At 31.4% G+C, this 17,632-nt stretch overlaps 2 protein-coding genes across 18 annotated transcripts in view; one reads left to right on the forward strand and one right to left on the reverse strand.

Moving 5' to 3' along the window:
• The window catches only part of LOC143244765 (xylosyl- and glucuronyltransferase LARGE1-like), a 79,901-nt gene extending 75,445 nt beyond the window's left edge, over nucleotides 1-4,456 (forward strand). For all 12 annotated transcript variants that reach the window (XM_076490046.1, XM_076490125.1, XM_076490056.1 and 9 more), the window contains 2 exons: nucleotides 1,052-1,150; nucleotides 2,017-4,456. In XM_076490046.1, coding sequence (XP_076346161.1) covers nucleotides 1,052-1,150; nucleotides 2,017-2,110 — 193 coding nt within the window. In that variant the 3' untranslated portion in view covers nucleotides 2,111-4,456. The remainder of the gene's footprint in view (nucleotides 1-1,051; nucleotides 1,151-2,016) is intronic.
• Nucleotides 4,457-12,386: 7,930 nt separating this feature from the next.
• LOC143244804 (tetraspanin-11-like) overlaps nucleotides 12,387-17,632 on the reverse strand; it is a 67,158-nt gene continuing 61,912 nt past the window's right edge. For all 6 annotated transcript variants that reach the window (XM_076490162.1, XM_076490175.1, XM_076490167.1 and 3 more), the window contains 3 exons: nucleotides 17,158-17,337; nucleotides 15,809-15,892; nucleotides 12,387-14,180 (listed from right to left, as the gene is read on the reverse strand). In XM_076490162.1, coding sequence (XP_076346277.1) covers nucleotides 14,130-14,180; nucleotides 15,809-15,892; nucleotides 17,158-17,337 — 315 coding nt within the window. In that variant the 3' untranslated portion in view covers nucleotides 12,387-14,129. The remainder of the gene's footprint in view (nucleotides 14,181-15,808; nucleotides 15,893-17,157; nucleotides 17,338-17,632) is intronic.

Here is a 17,632-nt window from a genome sequence, read left to right on the forward strand (position 1 = left end):
ACATTGATAGGACACAAATAAGTTCTTCAAAGTAAATTTATTTTAAAATTTAATTGACAACTGTAAGTAGTGTATAGACTCTGACTTAAAGATTTATTTTTATATTCTCTTAAGGTTTGTTTTTACAAGTACAAGCTCTCAAGCACTTTGAAACAGGATTATGAATTGCATCAGATATTCTTTTATTTGTAGGTTTGAAGTCTTGGTAAAGTAGGAATAGTGCATCTTTTTATAATAGTTCTTCTTTTCTAGGTTTGTCAAATAGTTGGGACTACTTAGTTTGTAAGTTTTTTGTATGATTTTAATTTTTCTCATTTTTTAGCTCTGACAAAAATAAGAACGATGATTTGTACTGTCTTGTTGAAGTTTACACATGTCTCACTTTTTCCTGGTTTGTGGATTATTTAAAGAAGAAATGGCCTGTTTTGTACTGACTTCTTATGGGTTTATATATATATATTTTTTAAGAATTCACTCAAAACAAAAAAACATAGTCAAAACAAATAGTATATTTTTCTGCATTGTTTAGATGCCAAAGTTACAAAAACCTGAACCTGAGTAATGCAGGACAGGAACTAGTATTTTTTTGTTCTTACTTAGCAGTGGTTTTTAATTATGTAAGAACACTACCCTTTTCCATGTGTGACTTCATGTGTTTTCTTGACTGATGTAGGAATGTTAATCTGTTTTAATTCAATGTATTTTTCATTCTTTCCAAGTTTTGAGAACTGATTAAAGTAAGAAATCTTCTGTTGTTGTTGTTTTACTTTAATCAAGTTATCTGAAGTAGGTTGTGATCCTTACTGTATTGTTAGGTAAAGATAATCATGTTGATATTATGACTTATTTTATCATATTTTAATGTTCAACATGGAATAAAATATCATGAAATCTTATGAATAACAATATATTTATTGATTAAATTATAATTGCATTCTGTAGTGTCCTTAAAGTATGTGACTTGTACTTTAAATCCTTAAACAAAAAAATAAAAGTACATCAAGAATAATAATTTGTTTTATTGTTTCCACATGTTTGTTTTTTTATGTAGGTTTGAATTCATTGTGCTTCCAAATGCATTCATTGTGCACATGCCCCATGCCCCAAGTTTTGATATTGCCAAGTTTAGATCCAGCTCTCAGTACAGAAAGTAAGCAAAAAGGGGAAAAAAAATTCTACTTTTGATGCTTAATTTTAAGTGTATATATATATATAAGGACACACTAACAGTGTGTCCTCTTTGTGCAAATAAGATATTTTTTAGGTTACTGTAGAATTGCACAGTTCTCAAACATTATATAATGTTGCAATATTATTACTGTTTGTAGTCTTAATGTTTATTACACATACAATCTTGTTTGTGATTTTTGTTTACAAAACTGGTAATATAATACTGTAAGTATTACTGAAAATACTGCCAACAGCAAAAGTACCTATCTGATAAAAACAATGTAATCTAATCATTGTATGTTATTACCTATATTCATCACTGGGATCCTTGTTAGCTACCCATGCAAATAGTTTATTTATTAGGTGCTAATATTATTTAGTTTGTTACCAAAGTTAATAGTATAATAGTTCACAAAGTTAAAAATAATTTACTTTTATATTAGAATTCAAAAAGGGGGTAACCAAATGTACTGAAATATAACTTTACAAACATCAATTAAAATTACATTAAAAAATTAGCATATATTCTGTACTCAGGTAATTAAACCTATAATATAAATAACAAACTGGTGCAGTGGCCATTTGTATCTGAGCAACTAACTTTATACAGCAAGATAAAGTACAGGCTAATATTTGTTTAAACAGGTATTATTTGTTAAATATTAGTAGAATTTGAAATCCAAATTTTGAATATTTTATAAAGATACTAAAACTTAAGGTGTGTTAAACTCTACACAGTAAATTATTGCTTATAAATATTTTGTCTGTTTGTCAATGTAGCATATATAAAGTTATGAGAATGTTTCAATGGTGTTGGTTATTTCTAATGCTCAGCTTACTTTACAGGTGCTTGAAAATTCTAAAACAGGAGTTTGTTAAGGATTTATCCAGAAGATATGGTAAACAATTCACAATTGAGAAACATAAATTAAAGAGGTAGCAACACTTTCACTGGTATAAATTTCCTGTTTTAGCTCAGTCAGTGCTTGAAAATGTTGGTGCTTATGTGTCAAAGATTTTGAGCCTACCAGAGCTGGCGCTTCTTGTTTGACTGTCCCAAAATTAGTGAAAACATCCATAGTAGAGTTGAAGTGTGTCAGCTTTAAACAAGTCATTTTTTTTCATAATAACAAATAACCAATTTTTGCTGGGTGACAGAATTACCTCTTTAAGTATCACAGTACATGGCATTGAACAAATTTATTCAGTGTATTCATTAGCATATCACATTGAAGTGGTGAAAATAAGTGTAATTCCTTACACACAGTATAAAGATATATTATGAAAACAGAAAACGTTTACAATGGGACAAAAACTTCATTAGAATTTAAGTGAATTATTCACATGAATTCTAAATATTTGCGTATAATATTGAAGAATCATCTGGTGAAGTTCTCAAATGGGTTAGGATCCTAAAGATAACAGGATCCTTACTGTGTTGTATATAAAGATAATTACTTCAGTGTAATGATTTGTATAATCATTTTAGTGTTAATTATTGTCACATTATTAATTATTCTTCACAAATCATTTGTTTAAAGGAGCATACCTTTTATTATAGTATTAAAGTCGTGCAAAAGTTTTTATATGAAGTATTCTGTTTGTTTACTATTGATGCCCATGCCATTTGTTGGCAAGTGATTTTGTCTTTCATTCATAAGGCTGCATGGTTATATCAGTGTTTACTTAACTAGACTTCAAGCTAGGAAGGAATAAATGGCAAAACTATATCACAGCAATCAGTAAATTATTTTGTAGTTTCTAATTTTTTTACATTTTTTGTATTAAAGAAAAAAGAATGAAGTATTCTTGAATGTATTTTTTGTTAAATTTTTTAGCCATAATTTCTATGCAATAGTTCATGACTAGTGGTAAAGAAATAGCCATGATTTCTTACTATGTTAAATTATGAATATAACCTTATTTTTTATGGTTTAAATTTTGTGTTTAAGATGGTTGTAAACTGAATTTCTGGACAGTAAGTTTCGTGGAATATTTTACATGCAAGTTGAGTGGTAAATGTATGCTGTGTAAATGATTAGCCTACAAAGTTATGACTTCAAGATCTGTGCCTTGTGCTTGACTTCTTGTCTTATTTACGTATTCTTCAGTAAGTACGGAGCACATTTAACAATTAAATTTTTGATGAAGTTAAGTACATTCTAACATTTCTAAAATTAGAAAAGTCACTGTCTTTCAATAAGAAGAAATTCCTAGTTTCATTTATTAAAAGGTACTGGTTAATATTTGCTGTCAAGATTGTCAGAAGTGTTAATCTAAGCATCATTACTGATCTAAGTAATGTAAGTCAGTGGATGTTATTTCAAGTGCTAATCTGAGATAATCTTGTAGAAGTTGTCTATTTCATGAAAAAGTTGTCAACATGGTACTGTTGTAGACTGAATTGTCTGCAACCTAATGTAACTTTAATTTATCAGTAAAAACCATGAATTGTTATTGAAGAATGCTTTATTTATTGTGAAGTTTAAATAAAATCTTATTAAAGTTTGGAAGAATAATACTTATATTGTGAGAGGTATGAAAGAAAGAAATAATTGGTAAAATGAATTTTCCTTAAATTTGGCATTTTATTAAATAGTGGAAAATGTAGTAAATAATACTGGGTGTTCAAAGAGTTTTATATGTTTGTATAGCTCTCCATCTTCAATAATGCAGATGTTTGGAAGTAATAGAAAAAGTAAGATTTAAAAATGGAGTTAAAAAGTTCTGAGTGGTTTGCTTTGCATCAGTACCATTATACACTTAAGTGTGAAAACATCAGACAAAATTATCTAACACTAACACCTCTAAAGAATAAGTTTGTTATTACTGTTTGGATTGTGAGAGATCTTTTAAAGTACGTGTTATCCAAAATGCTGCTATTAAAATTTGATTTCATATTTTTCATATTGAGAAAGTTGCTGCTTTTTAAAGTAGCTAGTTTATGGTATAGTAAGTGTGTATATTATATCATCATATTACTGATGAGAAATTTAACTGTATACTGTATTACATTTATGTATTTCTGAAAGATTGTTTTAAGTTTTCTTTTGTTTTTTTAGATATTTATTTTAAGACAATGCTTATCATTTATTGTAATTTGTCAGAATATTTTTTTATAAGTTTTGTTTTGTTTCATTAAATAAAATACTTATTTTCTACTCTATTTTTAAATTGTTTTGATGTTATAACATTATTTTGGAACTTGTGTAATATTTTTGATGTTATGTTTCCAAGCAAGATCAGTGGACAGTGCTTGAAAGAAAGTTAATAAAGATATCATACCTCAGCTGTAGCACAGGTTTAATTATACTTACATCTTCGATGTATAAAAGGTAGTTCCATAGAATTTAAAGTACTAGACTATCCACAAAATTGAGAATTTTGAATGCCTTTTCTAATCAGCTTCTTTCTTCCCACTGAGTTATAAAACTTTAAAAATTCTACACTAGTCTGTAGAGGTGAAGTGAAAATTGATCAAGTTAATCCAAACACTTTTGTACTTAAAAAAAATTCAGTTATGAAGATTAATGTTTGTTCAAATCTAACTTTTTCTGCTTCTCTCCTCATTCTTTATTGATTGTTGTAATAGATATTATACATCAGCAGGATTCAGTTAGACTGGTGCTCCGAACAGGTTCACAACTGTGTTTTGCATAAGATATTTGACACTTTACCAAGAGACAACTTGTTATAGGTAGCTGGGTTCCACTTAAAATCAGCTGCTCCCTGATGTCCTAAAGCCAGTATTGAATGAGACTGTTTACTTTAGGTTATATTGTTTGGTGTGCATGTTTAATATGGCCATATATTTTGTATGTACAGACACAATCATTTAGAATTTATCCAGTATATATTTTAGAAAACCTATAGTTAACAACAAAGTAAATATTCACTGTTTTAAATTTTAGTACAAATACTTTGTCGTGCATCTTTTGATGTTTTGTATTGCATCATACCTTAAGATTATCCCTGCTAATAGTATAAACAAAGATAGCCAACAACTATTAATGTTTCTGTTACTTTTTTACTGTGTACCAATGCTAATTTTTTTAATTTATAAACTATGCTTTATTCCAAAGTGTAAGAGTCTATAAGCAGTAAGTTTTTGCAATTTCTGACTTTATTTCATAGGGGTAAATTCACTGTAAGGATAACAAATAAGAACTCTGAATTCCAGGATTTGACTTGATGTTTTGGCAGTACACTCGTAACAATACTCCACAGTAACGATTATAATTCGTGAATCACCTGAACAAGAAATAGAATATAACAAACTCGTTCCTATATATGATAGTTATCACCACATCACTTGTATGTAACAGGAATTCAGAGATTAGTAAATACACCAATTAAACTAACGCTGAAACTACTCCAGAAATTAATGACATTGAACAGAAGGTGCACACAAGAAAGACATCCTTATCAAATGTTCTTTTACGCCATAATATGGAAGATAAATACCAATAATAAGCAGAAAAATATAACGCGCGCACACACACACACAGACTATCAACGTTTGATATAATTTTATTATTCCAACTTATTGTATAATCTTTTCAAGCATTATGGCTATTGTAAATGAGTAATATTAAGTATTCTGTCTTATGCTCTTGAATTACAACTTTTATTGACTTGTTTCTTCAGTGTATTGGAGTGCATAGCACACCATCTTTTTTATTGATAAGACTCAGGTTTGAATCTTGATCACTATGAGTGGAGAAACGTTTTTGAATACTTTTCTGAAGATGGCAGCAAATCAGTAGTCAAAATGGAAAATAACCTTTTCTCTATTTAACTAGCTTCTAATTAATAAATGATTAGATAATTTTATAAGCTACTACCCTAGTACATAGTTGTCATTTGTAAGTTAAATTTCCATTCGTATAAAATAATAAACCCTTGTTTTTTTTAAAAATAAAGTCAGGAAATATGGGTGGAACAAGACATGTTCACAAAAATGTAGTACAATAAATCTTGTATGGAATCATAATTTATTCAAAGCTTGAATAGCTATAAACAGATGGAGGCAACAGAGATTAAAAGGAGGGTAAAAAAAAAAAAAGCTTTTGCTACGAAATGACGTCACACTCGAACTAATTGTGATATTGTAATTACTTGTTAATTGTTGTACGTGCATTGAGTATTTTCACTGTATTGAAACGGGACTGTTTTAGTGAAACTTGTTTTTTCGAATTGCAATTTTTGCTTCGTGGTTTGTTGTAAATCTGTATCAAAGCAATGTACAGCAAAGGAAACCGAAAGTGGCACAACTTTAATTAGTTCATTTAAGTATGCTTAAAGGGTGAAACCTTGGCCATAAAGAAAGAGTGGCAATACTTAAGAGTAAAAAGTTTAAAAAGGGCTCAAGGAGATATAATAAAAGTCGTTTGGAAAAAAAAATTTAATTTTCTTACCAGAATTACATTTTTCTGCATTAAAAGGATTAGTTGTTTATAGAAACGTGCTCGGCAAAATAGAAAATGTGATACGTCATCCTATTTACAAGGAATTTAGTGTGCTGCATTAAAACGAAATGAAATATGCAAGTACAAGTCTCGGTCAAATTGATGTATCAGAACTACATTTTGGCATTTGTATGACATCACCGATAATTTATCCCTTTGGATTTTACATGACTTACAACTTTCGACAAAAAAATATTAATACATCCACATCATAAAGATCATCAGAGATTCAAAATTTCCAAAATGGGTGCATCCTTTTCACTTAACATTGGGAAAAAAAAGAATATAAATGACCTTAGGGCACCAGTACTGTCTAGAAAGAGGCACACAAGTGCCAAGCAAAGTATGGCGTTTTGCAAGAGGTGAAAATTCACCAACACAAAAGTTAGGGGTAAAAGCCATCTGCTACTTAAGAAAACAGAGCATAACGTAAGCAAGGAGGATTTTTGTTTGAAATAAGCGACACTAGTTGCTTGCACAAGATATCTGGTATACCTGAGACACCTGTAGAATGAAACAGAAGCCCATTGCTTTTCCATATGAAGACATACTGGCTGCAACACCTATTCATTTCTGTCTGATTAAACTGTTGAAATAAGTGCAAATAAACTATCGTACTAGTACCCTGAAGATGTAACATGACATTCAATTCCACTTTTCATTGGTAAAGAAAAACGTAATCGAATAGTTAGACAGCAGGTTGTGTTAAGTATTTGCTTTCTCTCTAGCCTGCTGCTTCTGAATTAGGTACACTTAACGCAGATAGCTCTCGAGTAACTTTGCACAAAATTTGAGTAACAAGAATGTCATAACTAAAGCAGAACATTTAGAAGTCACGTGATGACGTCTAACTGAAAATGTATTTTAAGATCGTCACGGAATGTTTTCTGTTTTAATCGTTTCAGAAATCCTAATTAAATAAAGCATGTTCTTAATCCCAACAAATCAGTCTTACGTAACAAGTACTGAAAACGAAGAAAAACACAATAATAAACCGATAGTTTTTACGGTAAGCCTTAAGTCTGGAGCTTATGTGATTAAAAAGGGGTTGCGTTGGCAGAGATTGCTCATTGTGTATCTTTGTTACACCAAACAAAATTCATCGTAAATCTATTTCATACATCAGATAGGAAGTATTAATTCCCACGTATTCTTGTTCAAAAGATTGATAAGTTGCTGTGTTTGAGGAAAACGTAAAATATACTTGAACTCATAGCAATGCATTAAAACCAAAGTAAGAAATTTGTAATAAAATTTAGGTGATGGATAAACCAACATTAATAAATTCTTGCAGATACTAATTATTTAAATACTACGAATAACAAGCAGACATATTATTCTAACAATACCAGATTCACTGGTGTAACTGTTGGATTTCAAGTGACTGTAATATCAAGAAAGTTATTCTTTTAAGTGAACAAAAGTCATTGATGTACCTGTTGGTCTGGGAGTGACTGTAATAGAAAATTAATACTTGTGTCGAGTTGGACTGGGCTATATTTCTACAAAGAACACTTGGAGATAAATATCTTAAATTAATGGTATATAGGACATTTCAGAATTACCTCTGCATTCACATTGAGTTTTAGCTTTAAGCAAATCATAAAAATGTTTTACTAACGAAAAACAAAACGTTAAGCCTTTATTATATCTCGGAAATGTATATATCTACATTGCCGGTATTAAAACCAACACGAGTTAGCAGCACAAATGAATAGTAGAGCAAGCGAACATTAATACCGTTTCAGTGCCTTCCACGTAAAATACCTTAATTTTAGTTTATTAATAAAATTAAAAAAAAAACCTATAAATATATATCAGTATTACGGAAAGGCCAATAACAACCAACATAATATCTGATATCCAGTAGAAATAATCCGACAGAAAGAACTATATAGCTCTCATAAAAGATTTTTTCTAATCTCTTGACATTCAATATGTTAAATATTATAGCAATTGGAACGATTCATATACGTGATAACGCAAAGGTGAAAAACCTGAACGTAGATCATACCGGGTAATTTATGTAATGTAAGCTAAAGGATCAGTAAGCTCGTGCGTTTGGGCTCTTAATGTTACGTGTGTTCACAATATGCTGAAAACCGTAAGCTGGACCTGTAAGTCACAAAGAAAGATTTGCAGTTACCTGGGAAACTGACCGTTATGGCATCTACGCTATTTTCAACATACCAAATTATGTTATGAAACATATTAAGCACAATATGAACACACCATGAAGACACAGATTGTTCCAAATAAAACTGTATAGATAAGTTCATGATAAATTAGCTTAACGTGTGTGTTTTATTATAGCAAAGCCACATTAAGCTATTTGCTGTGTCCAATCCCTGATTTTAGAGTTATAAATCCGAAGACTTACCTACCGCTGTCCCACTCGGGAACAGTTAGTTTAATGCAGTAATGACAATGTTGCACAAATGAAAAAAGGGTTACTTTGAAGCTAAAACGAAACTAAAGGTGGGTTCGTACAGCTTCAACACAATTTTAAAAAGTCGTTTTGATGAGTAAAACGTTTCAGTAAAATCAGTTTAAAAATCGTTGTTTTTGGGAAAAATATTTCGTAAAACATTTACGTGGTTTAAACGTGTAACAAATTTCAACATAAAGTCCTACAATGGGCTGTCTCGTTAAAAAAAAAAAAAAGAAGACTGGATTACTTCGACCAGAAGCAATACAACGAAACACGGAGTCTTGGAGCTTCCAGTTTCGAGTACATCATACATCATTCAGGACTGCGAAAGAACAAAAAGCAGCACATTAATCCTTATTTACAAACAAATGTGATGTGTGAAGGAACAAATAAACTAATTTAAGCTTATGACAAGAGTAAGGCTGCAGGTGAATCCTGTTAATTGGGATATATTTGCCTTTTGTGATATTTGCATTTGAGAAGTTAAATAAGGATTTTTTTATCTTTTGAATTACTACTGTATATATTTTAGTCCATTACAACTTAAGAATGAATTGGCTTAGATATAAAGCCTAATTTTGATATATGTTAGCATATATGACCAGAAGAAGAAACAAAAGCCTCACCATGATAAGAATGGAAACTTAAGGTGAATCAGTTTGTTGTAGCACTCGAAAATAGCCTAGCAGTAGCACGTTTAAGTCACTTACCTATAATCAAGTGTGTGGAAATAGACTAAACCCTTTAATCTGGTTGTACAGAGTGAAGAATGAAAAACTGTCACATTGACGTCTGTTACCACACGTGTTTGATACTCCTGTAGGTTTACAGACAAGCGAGTGGATACCGAAATGCAGACGCCGTTTCGTTCTTTAATTCGTTAAATCAATCTGTGACCTCGCTTTGGTTAAAGCTCATGTACATGTGTCGTACATCCAGTTATGGTTAAATTTGATGTTTTTGTGCGTGTGACTATCTGCTTTTGAAAATGAACGACAGTAAGAATATTTGAACTTACTGGTTTGAGGCCTGAAAGGTGGAATAGAAGAGATGGAAGTTTCAGATTAATTGTAAACACACGAAACAGCTATAAAATATTGCACTGATATAAGACTGAAAAGTTATAATAATAGTAAACAAACAGAATTATAACGTGATATATGTGGAATAAAACAATTTAACGCAGTATTTATATATAAGTGGTGAATCAGTCTAAAGAAAGATGTGATCATACGTCAAACTTGAGGAACATGAGGCAACATCAAGATCAGGAACAAATACAGCCAAGATTGAACACAACCAATGTTATCGAAAGTATTGAAGAAAATAAGGGATATGTGTTGTGAAGCTCATTTTAAAGAATACTGGTTGGAATTGAGAGAAATGAGAAATCTGTGGACTTTCGGTTTGTCCCTTAGTATTCTAATTCGTTAAAAAAAAAATTACTGGAGGATGCGATCACCCTTCTTGTATTTAGTATTAAAAGTTTCATATGTTGCATTTTTTTTTCTCTTCAGATTCCTCTTATGCCAAAACATTACGCTCTAAACCCCCTTTTTTTTTTTTAAGAAACAGCAAAACTTTATTTTCTTTAATTCAAGTTATACACTTTGGATGCATTATACTAAACCTTAGCTGAAATTACAATGATCCAACAATTTCATCAGGGAACAAACGAAAATAATTAACTAGCTGCCCCATAAAGTCCAAGCCTGCTATGTATGTACTTAACTGCTTATGTACTTTGTTTCAAAATGCGATTTATTTATACTTTGCCAGTACATTGTACAAGTTAGGGTAATTATTAGAATAAAATCTAACAAACATTCTACGTGTACCACACATTTATTTTAACTCCCTAATTTAGTTCCAATATGGACATTAACATTTTTGCTATTAAAACTAATTAAAGCTCTTATAGGGTTTAACTATTTATACATCAATGAATTAGCTAAAGTTTAATTTCTCGATTGGTGTTACAGGTATTCGAACTCGCGACCCTTGGATTACAAGTCGAGAGCCTTAACCATGCGGATATGCCTACGGGCCTTCGCGTACTAGTGCTGAACCCCTATATGTACATCCATTAATTCGTTTAACACATTGATGACCTAAGCGTTAAATAGAAAATATTAACTTGCATACCTTGAAATATCGCATTGAATGAGATAGGTGAAAATTAATGTAACTTTTCACCCTTTAGTTTTATTTCAGAATCTTAGTGCTAAGCTACACCAAAGAGCTATCTATACATAATTGTCCTTAACGTAATCCGATAGACTAGAAAAAAAAGCAGCTAACCAATAGAACCCACCACCATCTCGTGTCTGATGAAACACTAGGGCCCTCCAGTAGGACAGTCGCATGACTGCGGGCTCGCAAATAACCCATTGTGTAGCTTTGTGCTTAATTCCAAATAGTCAAACACTTTGACTGACTATTATAGCAAACTCACAGCTCAAAAGTGCGAAGAACGTTTTTTGCAGCAACGGGAATATGAACCATATACTCATATGCATCGTATGTTATAATTCACTCTTGTCTTTAGTATTATTTATAGTTATCTTTCATTCTCTGCGAATGGTATTAATTCTTACAAAGCGAAGTATTACCAGTTTAGACAATGCTGTTTTAATTGGCGTTTAATACTGGTAATTATTTTAGAACAATTTTCCAGTAATGTGAATTTAAAAACACCAAATTTATACGTACGCTCTAAATTTGGTATCAAACAAAAAAATGGAGTGTAACAGCAGGTATTTGATGAACACTATCTTTCGGCTACCTTGAAACAGAAGTGGAAATTTTAGTTACTGTATTTGTTTCAAAAATTATTCATACAATATTTAGTTATTTCGAGTCGTTGTAAAAAAAAGTAATACTCAGCATCTGAAAGTTTCTAAAAATTAGAGAGGCCCGGCATGGCCAAGCATGTTAAGGCGTACAAGTCATAATCTAAGGGTCGCGAGTTCGAATCCCGGTCGCACCAAACATCCTCGCCCTTTCAGCCGTGGGGGCGTTATAATGTGAGGGTCAATCCCACTATTCGTTGGTAAAAAAGTAGCCCAAGAGTTGGCGGAGAGTGGTAATGACTAGCTGCCTTCCCTCTAGTCTTACACTGCTAAATTAGGGACGGCTAGCGCAGATAGTCCGAGTAGCTTTGCGCGAAATTCAAAAAACAAAAAAAAAATTAGAGGAAGGAGGCGCAGTGCATAAGAAATCAGAGAACCTTGCATGAACAGAAAAATATTTCACTCGCCCTCAAACAAATTATGGTATTCGAAAAAAAAAAAAATCCAATGAAGAAATGTGGTCCATCTAGTTAAACTATTTTTTTTTATTCATATAAATAAATACACTTGCACTTCATGATGCAAAATTTACATAATAAAATTAACATTTTTACAACTCTGCACCCACGTGCACAATGGCTGCCATTTAAACTCTGAACAAAATTCTGTTTGCACTCTTACAAATAACCCAGATCTTCTCGATATACAGTTTCTTTTCCAAGTTAATTAATGTTTGTTCGCTGTAAGATTTTTAGAAACAATAAAGTAATAAGCGACCGACTATCAACACTGAAGTAAAGCCAATTGTATAATAAAAGCTCAAGGTTTTCGAACAGAGTGCAAAACAAATAAGTATACAAGTTTCCTTAGACAGACCTTTAAAAACAACATGAAACATAATTACAAAGTACATTAAATCATCACTATGTCCAGCAGCTCAAAAACACATACAAAAACTACATGTTCTCAGAAACACACAAAATACACCATACTCGTTTTATAATGAATAATTACATTTCATATCTTCTAACTATGCTCGATCTAAGATAAAACATAACAGGCCTTTAAAAAAACAAAAACATCTGCATTTATGAAACAAAGTTAATTTTTCTGATGTGAAACTTCAAACTAAAATATTCTTAGATGAAATTTCGTTTGATTCGGCAACTGCTTGAATATACAATTACCTAATTCACTTGTTAAAAATTAATTTTTCTCTAATGATAAAACCTTCAGGAACTATGTACACAACAAGGGTTACACACTAACTGGTTTGTATCATTTAAAGAAGTATGCATTTAATGAAAATCAACGTCTACAGTTCATTACTTGTTATACTTGTCATAAATGTCAGTTAAACTGATAAATGGCGCTGATTTGCATGCATTCCTCCAGACAAGATTCAACTACTTTTATACACTTAAGCCTTGAAATGCTGCTCTAAGATATTAAAAATACTGACGAAAGCCATTTTTGAATCTCTTGGTTAATACATGATAGACGATTCGAAAGAAACAGTAACTTAAATTTCACTTATATATAATGCACAACACGCCTTTAAACATTAGGTTTATAAATTTATTTTACAGTGGTAAATGTATAGTTGCAAATTATAACAAATCATTCCGTTTAATCCACACTTTTTAAACAAAGAAATATAAATACGAAAATAAACAATTAGCTCAAGTTTACAGATTACGAATTTATTTCTTCGCGGAAACAAAATTACCCTAACTTTTTTTTTTCTTTTCTGGAACTAAACAGTCAGGAATAAAAAAATAGTCTGAAGATACAATTTCTTTGATTACAATTCACTTTTCATTTCTAGATCAATACCTTTTATTTTTTATATACTGTTTGCAAATTGTGGAATTACTGTTGACATGATCAGAAACGTATGTCAAGTTTTAGAAACAAAAGGGCTTCCATATTTGCCTCAAAAATTTTCTAAAAATATGAACTTGTGTATTAACAGTTATTCTAAATTCGTCAGTTAATATGCACAATCGTTCTTACGTAAATGGTTAAAAAAATAATTTCCGTTTAGAATCAAAGTACAATAAAACTTGTTTCAGTGTGTTTCATCCAGACAATAATTTTATAAAGTACATTTTCAAAATACAACAAATACGGATAATAAACCATTTACAATCTAAATTTTGACCAACGCTACAATTACTGGAATAAAAAATGTACATGAAATGGACAAATTAGTTTTGTGACTAAATCATGCAATCCAACTGTAGCAGCTATGATACTCCAGTAAGTTTATATTCCTATCATCAGAAACAGAGCACAGGACAAAATCATCCCAAGAATCTGAAAAATAAAAGGCGATTAGAAAACAAATTTCACGGCTTTAGTTAAAAAAAAACAGCAAAAATTAAGGAGTGGCTCATAAAGTTAATACAGAAATGAAGCTACACTTTACAGCAGTTAAATACAGTTTTCAAAACAAGAGCCAGATAAACTGGTTTAAAAATCTGTTTTTATTTATATGTCTAAACTTATAAAGGATTACAAGTAGAATATACTAAATATTCTCCAAACTGAACATGATAGAGTTGAGTACGTTATAATAAAATTAATTTAAGTGCAACTCAACAGATCGTCTGACAACACTTGTCAATATAAACTGATGATGGAAAGGCACGTATCACAACTACTTTGACACTGCTTAGCGTTTCGTAGCTGAAGTGATACTAATGAAAGCTAATCGCTGTTGGGAAGTGTATACAACAGCTATTTCAGCTATAACATACTCGTACATTCTGATTATAAAAGTTTTGTCTGTTTAAAGCAAAGATATACAAATGGACATAGATAAACTTATCGGCGACTTGGTTGAGGAGCAGATCAGATGTGTTCATATTTGGGTTTTAGAATTTCCAAGACATTCCTGTTATGAAAAAACAAAGACATGCACCAATTTGGGGCACCACATTAATTCAGAAAGAGGTATGTAGCAAATCCTATCACAGCTGTGGTAAGAAAAATTCAGCACCTTGTAACAGATTAAATTGTATGAATCTATGCAGATATACTGGTCAATATACCTATGGATTTCTGTGCTAAAAGATAACTGAAAAGGATGATGGGAACCATTGTTTTCGTGCTCTAGATGGATTATGGAAAACCTGAAAGGAGGATTGAAATGCCTTAGACATGGGTTTTACAAGCAATCCTTTTATAATGAAATCTATGTTGCAGCAGTTATTATCAAAATGCTCGGTCGTCAGAGATAGTAGAGTAGGTGACAGGTTGAAGGAGGTGTGACTTTCAAAGTATTTTCATATAATGTATTTAATCTCCGCAAACCAAACAACTCTGTATGGAAGCGAAAATCACTCAACTTACTAAATGACGAAATACAACTGCATACTGTACACCTACACATCAATATAATAAAGGACGAAACAACCAGTGTGCGAGCATATGCCCGTCTACCTTAAAATAGAAGTAATTGTCCTAAATAATCAGGATAAATGTGTGCAGAATAAACAGTTAAGGTGGCACCGAACATGAACAGATTGTTTATCCTCAGTATATATAAAAACGTTGTATGATTTAGAAATAGTATCTTTAAGTATCATTAAGTTTAGAATAAAATTGGTCTTACAAAAAAAGAAAAAGACTTGTTTCTTCATAGCAAAAGCTACAGAGACCCATAAATGAAGGTAAAATGTAACAGACCACGATAACGTTTATAATCTGTTTCTTCGATGTTTAAAAACGAAGTAAGGAGCACCAGCGGACATGTCAATTTTGTATATACAATTTTGTTTTTTTTTTAAACAGGAAACTTTCCCATTACTAAAACACATTAATACAAACAACTAATTATAAGGGTTAAAACTGATCATACGTAAAAGTTCCAAAGTACCAATTTTTAACATTAGTGGCGTGTACACATGTGAATCAATACGTTACACAGAAAACTAGCCTACCATAACACAGGCGATTCCAACTCCTACACCACCCATGACATTGGCGTGATCTTTCACAAAAGCCTTTAGTTTCTCATAGCATTCCTACATATGAAAGAAGATACAACTTAAAAACAGCTTATTGAAGCAAGTATCATCACGTTTATCTTAATACTGTTTCAGTTCAAGCAAACGCACATACACACACATCATATATAATTTAATGTAAACTTTGAGAGTACGAACAAAAAAACCGCACTCGCAAGCATCCTACATCAGAGAACAAAGGATAAGAGCACAGTACACAGTAACCCATCTTGTTTGTGTGCAAGTGTTAGGTGTTTGTATTGCGACTGCGATTATTTTTCCTTCTCCCTCATAAATTTACGTTTAATTGTATTTCGTCTAAGGTTTGGATGTGTTGCATAAGATTCGTACTATCTTTCCTTTTGATGTATTCTCTTCTTTAATTGTTAGCTTTTCTAAATTATATTATATACTACGTGAACCTGATATTTTACCATGAAATAATAATAAATGCTAAAAATTAATCAATCATCGAAATTTAGGTCTTAAGTGGCAAAAATTAAAGAATCAATATTTGTCTGTCTGAGTTTGTGCAAAGCCACTCAAAAGCTATCTGCACTAAACATCCCTAATTTTGAAGTGATAGACTAAAGAGGGTGTAGCTAGTCAATACCACCCACTTACTTCCAACTCATGTCCAGCTGAGTAATGTATTAAAACGATAAATCTCAAAGTACCCGAGACTCCAATATGCGGACACCATTTATTCATTTGTTTTTGGCGGTAACGGGTCACTAGCATCATATCTATAGTCCAATGTGCTAAGCATGTGGCAGCGCTAGATAGCTAACGTTAAACGAATAATCACTATAAAAATCTGTAACAACTTAATGACATTGTGATGAACAGTGAATGTCTCATATATTTCTTCTCACCCATACACAAATTTCTCATAACTCATACTTACCTGGCATATTTTAGGCGTGATGTAGCATTCCTCTCCCCAATAAACACATACCAGTAGTAACGAACATGGCGTTGATTACTACAAATGTACTGCACGATTGTACACGAAAATGAGAAATTTAGTGTAATATTTTATCATATCTTAATCGTATAGTTAATACGACTGATGGGTGAAAAATATGAAACCTAACCTATCTTTAATTCGATTCATTCATTACTTACCACTCAAGTAGTAAATTAAAAATCACTTAAATTCTTCTCTCAGAGGATATGAAACGCACTAGTAATATATACAAAAGTCACTGTATCATACTTTTAAATAAAAAAATATTTTAACTGATTTTTATGCAATATTTAATACTAGAATCAAGTCATACACTCGTCCATGTTGTTTCCGGAGAAGGATTCCGTTGACATTGGAGTACCACTGTTTTAGACTTGCAGCAACTACTTGGGACCTGTGGCCCTTTCATTCTAAAGTTTTGATTCATGTCCATCCAAATCTTGTAAGGCAAGTAGGAAGTATCACCACCAGGTCTAATTCCACAACATTCGAACTGAACAAACAAAAACACAACAGTACAATAAGTACATTTACCCAGCATAAGATGGTCACTAGAGCTACTGTTAAACGTTATTAGTCCAAAGTAGGGTTTCTGTTGTTGTATAACAAATCTTCATAATGATTTAATTAATGAAGTTATTTTCACATCGCAGTAGTTATGTAAAAATATTTTCAAAATTTATTTAACTGTTTAATTTCTTCCTTATATACGCGTTAAGTCAGTTAATATTTCTCCTGCAACCTGCAGTTTATTTTCTTGTACATCTGCAAGACAATACGCAATAAAG

Source organism: Tachypleus tridentatus, chromosome 1 (genome assembly GCF_004210375.1).
Source record: "Tachypleus tridentatus isolate NWPU-2018 chromosome 1, ASM421037v1, whole genome shotgun sequence".
Lineage (NCBI taxonomy): Eukaryota > Metazoa > Arthropoda > Merostomata > Xiphosura > Limulidae > Tachypleus > Tachypleus tridentatus.